The sequence below is a fragment of the Penaeus vannamei genome, chromosome 21 (assembly GCF_042767895.1).
Source record: "Penaeus vannamei isolate JL-2024 chromosome 21, ASM4276789v1, whole genome shotgun sequence".
In the NCBI taxonomy this organism is placed as follows: Eukaryota; Metazoa; Arthropoda; class Malacostraca; order Decapoda; family Penaeidae; genus Penaeus; species Penaeus vannamei.
The window spans coordinates 34,977,436-34,982,435 of record NC_091569.1 but is presented as its reverse complement, the minus strand read 5'-3'; the positions used below and the strand labels follow the sequence as shown (position 1 = coordinate 34,982,435).

The following is a 5,000-nucleotide window of genomic DNA, read 5'->3' as shown; positions in this document are numbered from 1 at the left end:
CACCACATCTCTTGCAACACTAATAAGAACTTTATAACACAACATCAGCAACACCACTCCACTCCCTGCAACACCAATAACTCTGCAACACCACATCTCTTGCAACACCACTAAGAGCTTTATAACAACATCAGCAACACCACTCCACTCCCTGCAACACCAATAACTCTGCAACACCACATCTCTTGCAACACTAATAAGAACTTTATAACACAACATCAGCAACACCACTCCACTCCCTGCAACACCAATAGCTCTGCAACACCACATCTCTTGCAACACCAGCAACAAAGTCTCACTGATCCTTTGACCGACATAATCAGCACGAAAGATTTGAGTAATTTCAACAAGTTAAAGACGGTGAGAAGGGGGGGGGGGAGACGGGGAGGTGAAGAAGGAGGGGAGTGGAGGAGGGAGAGAACGGGGAAGGAAGAGGGAGGAGAGGAGGGAAGACGGGGAGGGATGAGGGAGGGGAGGCGGGAAGACGGTGAGAAGGGGGGGGGGAGACGGGGAGGGAGTGAAGAAGGAGGGGAGTGGAGGAGGGAAGAGGGGAGAAGGAGAGAAGAAGAAGAGGGAAGACGGGGAGGGATGAGGGAGGGGGGAGACAGGGGAGGTGAAGAAGGAGGGGAGTGGAGGAGGAAGAGGGGAGAAGGAGAGAAGAGGAGAAGGGAAGACGGGGAGGGATGAGGGAGGGGGGAGACGGGGAGGTGAAGAAGGAGGGGAGTGGAGGAGGAGAGAGAACGGGGAAGGAGAGAAGAAGAGGAGGGAAGACGGGGAGGGATGAGGGAGGGGAGGCGGGGAGGGATGAGGGAGGGGGGAGACGGGGAGGTGAAGAAGGAGGGGAGTGGAGGAGGGAAGAGGGGAGAAGGAGAGAAGAAGAGGAGGGAAGACAGGGGAGGGATGAGGGAGGGGGTCGGGGAGGGATGAGGGAGAGGGGGCGGGGAGGGAGGGGAGGGAGGAGGAGGAGGAGAGGGAAGAGGGAGAAGGAGAGAAGAAGAGGAGGGAAGACGGGGGAGGGATGAGGGAGGGGAGGCGGGAAGACGGGGACGGATGAGGGAGGGGGGCGGGGAGGGAGGGGAGGGAGGAGGGAAGAGGGGAGAAGGAAGAGAAGAAGAGGAGGGAAGACGGGGAGAAGGAGAGAAGGAGGGGGGAAACGGGAGGGATGAGGGAGGGGGGTCGGGGAGGGAGGTGAGGAAGGAGGGGAGTGGAGGAGGGAAGAGGGGAGAAGGAGAGAAGAAGAGGAGGGAAGACGGGGAGGGAGGAGGGGGGGAGACGGGGACGGATGAGGGAGGGGGGCGGGGAGGGAGGGGAGGGGAGGAGGATGAGAGCAGGGAAGAGGGGAGAAGGAGAGAAGAAGAGGAGGGAAGACGGGGAGAAGGAGAGAAGGAGGGGGGAAACGGGGAGGGATGAGGGAGGGGGTCGGGGAGGGAGGTGAGGAAGGAGGGGAGTGGAGGAGGGAAGAGGGGAGAAGGAGAGAAGAAGAGGAGGGAAGACGGGGAGGGATGAGGGAGGGGAGGCGGGGAGGGAGAGGGTAAGGAGGAGAGGGAAGACGGAGGGGAGGGAGGACGGAGGGGAGGGAAGACGGAGGGGAGGGGAGGGGAATCTCTCTCTCTCTCCTTCTCTCTCTCTCTCTCTCTCTCTCTCTCTCTCTCTCTCTCTCTCTCTCTCTCTCTCTCTCTCTCTCTCTCTCTCTCTCTCTCTCTCTCTCTCTCTCTCTCTCTCTCTCTCCTCTCTCTCTCTTTCTCTCTCACACACACACACTCACTCTCACACACTCACTCACTCACTCACTCACTCACTCACTCACTCACTCTCACTCTCACTCTCTCTCTCTCTCTCTCTCTCTCTCTCTCTCTCTCTCTCTCTCTCTCTCTCTCTCTCTCTCTCTCTCTCTCTCTCTCTCTCTCTCTCTCTCTCTCCCTCTCCCTCTCCCTCTCCCTCTCCCTCTCCCTCTCCCTCTCCCTCTCCCTCTCCCTCTCCCTCTCCCTTTCCCTCTCCCTCTCCTTCTCTCTGTATCTCTCTCTCTCTCTCTCTATCTATCTATCCCTCTCAACTTTATGATTTTGCTTTTATGCTAATTAGCGTACTTTAAAAGCTCAAGTTTTTTTTGTGTGTATGTTGACTCTACCAAGGTAAAAGATTTTTCTTGTCTTTCAAATTAATGATTGATTTGTGTGTTTCTTTATCATGAATGTATTTTTTAATATTTCATCAGTTTATTTATTTTGTTTACATATTTATTCATTTATTTGTTTAATTATTTGTTTAATCCTAATGGATCGAAGAGAGAGAGAGAGAGAGATAGAGAGAGAGAGAGAGAGAGAGAGAGAGAGAGAGAGAGAGAGAGAGAGAGAGAGAGAGAGAGAGAGAGAGAGAGAGAGAGGGAGAGAGAGAGAGAGAGAGAGAGAGAGAGAGAGAGAGAGAGAGAGAGAGAGAGAGAGAGAGTGAGAGAAGAGAAGATAGAGAGAGAGAAAAAGAGACAGACAGACAGACAGACAGAAACAGAAGAAGAGAGACAGAGACAGAGACAAACAGACAGACAGAAAGAGAGACAAAGGGAGAGAGACAAAGAGAGAGATACAGAGAAAGAGACAAAAACAGAGAGAGAGAGAGACAGAGACAGACAGACAGAGACAGAGACAAACAGACAGACAGACCAGAAAGACAGACCGAGAGACGAGACAGAGACAGAGAGACCACGAGAAAAGTCATTCGGCGGCGGCGGGGACCTCGTCGTACCTCAGGCAGCCCCAGCCTCCCTCCGCCCGCCCCTCGCCTCGCCTCTCTCGCCTCGTCGCCCACAACCAAACGGTCTCTCGGTCTTTCGCCAGCCCACCCTTCGCCCTCCTTGCCCGCCCACGTGCCGCTCCGACGCCCAGGCACGCCCGCGAGTTTGATTGTCTTGGTGCTCCTGTTTGTTTGGCTTTTTTTTTTTTTTAATCCGGCTTCGGAGTGACGCGGGTTGCGCAGTCCGAGCTTCCGTTGTTGTTTTTTTTTTTTTTGTTTTTTTCGTTTTGATAAAGTTTGGAACGTTTTTTTGTTTTTGTTTTTGTTTTTCTTCTTCGCGGACGTCTTCCAGCATCCTCTCCCTGCAGCATCGACCCTCTTCGACGGAAGGAAGAGAGAGAGAGAGAGAGAAAAAGACAAGAAAGAAAGTAAGGAACTCCTTTGACCCAACAGCAACCGAATCCACGGTGTCATGAGTAGAGTAGGTAGGTCAAGGTCAGGGGTCAAAGGGACTCCGCCCAAAACGAGGTCACGTGCATGACTCTGCTGACCGCACTCCGGTGTCATGCGCACGCGACTGCCTCCTGTGCATGGCATGGCAGAGGAGTGCAGATTGAGTGCCATGAACCCGTGCCTGACTGTGCCATTAACCTGTAACAGTAAGTGCCACGATTAGCGCGCATTAGATGGTGCCAATCTCAACGAATCATTGCCTAATCTTGAGTAGGAAGTGCCAATAACGGCTGCTAGTGAGTGCCATTAACACGTCATACAGAGTGCCAGTCACCTTTCATTATTACCTGAGACAAACAGATAAATAGAGAGAGAGGGGGAGGCAGTGCCAACCCGTTGTGCCCCACGTGCCAAAAGTGTGCCTGTTTAACGCGTCTTTTTATATGCATTTTCAAGTAACATTCTGATTTTCATTGTCAATTTAGTTCTATCAACAATGAATAGATATTACAGTAAATATTTTTTTGCTTCATAGTACCAAAAAAGAGGAAAAAAAATATATCATTGTTCTGTATCTTAACTCTTTTTTTTTCCTTTTTTTTAGATATTATCTCCGATGCTTAATCTAATTAACCAACCTATAATATGATTATCAGAGCAAGATATATTAGCTTGTCAATTTTCATTACTCTTGAATTAATGATTATATCGCTGATAAGTGGATATATGATAACTATTGATATTTGTGAATGGTCATTAACATTGTCATTATTACTATTATCATTGTTATTACTATTACATTTATTATTATTATCATTGCTATTACCGTTACATTTATTATTGTTAACATTAGTATTATTACCATTATTTTTTTTTCATTATCAATATCATTGTTATTGTTATTGTTATTGTTATTGTTGTTGTTGTTGTTGTTATTATTATTATTATTATTATTATTATTATTATTATTATTATTATTATTATTATTATTATTATTGTTATTATTATCATCATCATCATTATTATTATTATTATTATTATTATTATTATTATTATTATTATTATTATTATTATTATTATTATTATTATTATTATTATTATTATTATTATTATATTTGTTATCCTCATTATTATTACCTTTATTGTTCTTGTTATTGCTAATGTTATTACTGTTATTATTATTTTTATTATTATTATTATTATTATTATTATTATTATTATTATTATTATTATCATTATTATTATTATTATTATTATTATTATTATTATTATTATTATTATTATTATTGTTATTATTATTATGATTACCATTATCATTATTACTATTTTTATTCTCATTATTATCCTCATTATCCTTGTTATCTTTAACTCTATCATTATTACTATTATTCTTTTCACTATTATTACCATTACTATTATCACCATTATCATTATCATTATGATTATTACTATTATTATTATTATTATCTTTATCATTATCATTATTGTTATTATTATTATTATTATTATCATCATTATTATTATTATTGTTATTATTATTATTATTATTATTATTATTATTATTATTATTATTATTATTATTATTATTATCATTATTGTTTTTGTTATTTTTTCTATCATTATCTCTATCATTCTCATTATCAGTAGTATCACTATCATTATAATAATAATAATGATAATGATATTAATAAAAATTATAATTGTAGTAATAACACTATTAGTAGTCGTAGTAGTAGTAGCAGTAATTATTGTTACTATTATTATTATCATCATTGTTATTATCATCTCATCATGAATTTAATTGATAAACAAATTAATGA

At 43.1% G+C, this 5,000-nt stretch overlaps 1 protein-coding gene across 1 annotated transcript in view; it reads left to right on the top strand.

The window, feature by feature from the left end:
- The first annotated feature begins 2,800 nt into the window (after positions 1-2,800).
- Positions 2,801-5,000, top strand: part of LOC113824071 (innexin inx2) — a 161,280-nt gene continuing 159,080 nt past the window's right edge. Inside the window, exon 1 of the mRNA XM_070136120.1 lies at positions 2,801-3,212. Within this exon, the coding sequence (XP_069992221.1) occupies positions 3,200-3,212 (13 nt within the window). The 5' untranslated portion in view covers positions 2,801-3,199. The remainder of the gene's footprint in view (positions 3,213-5,000) is intronic.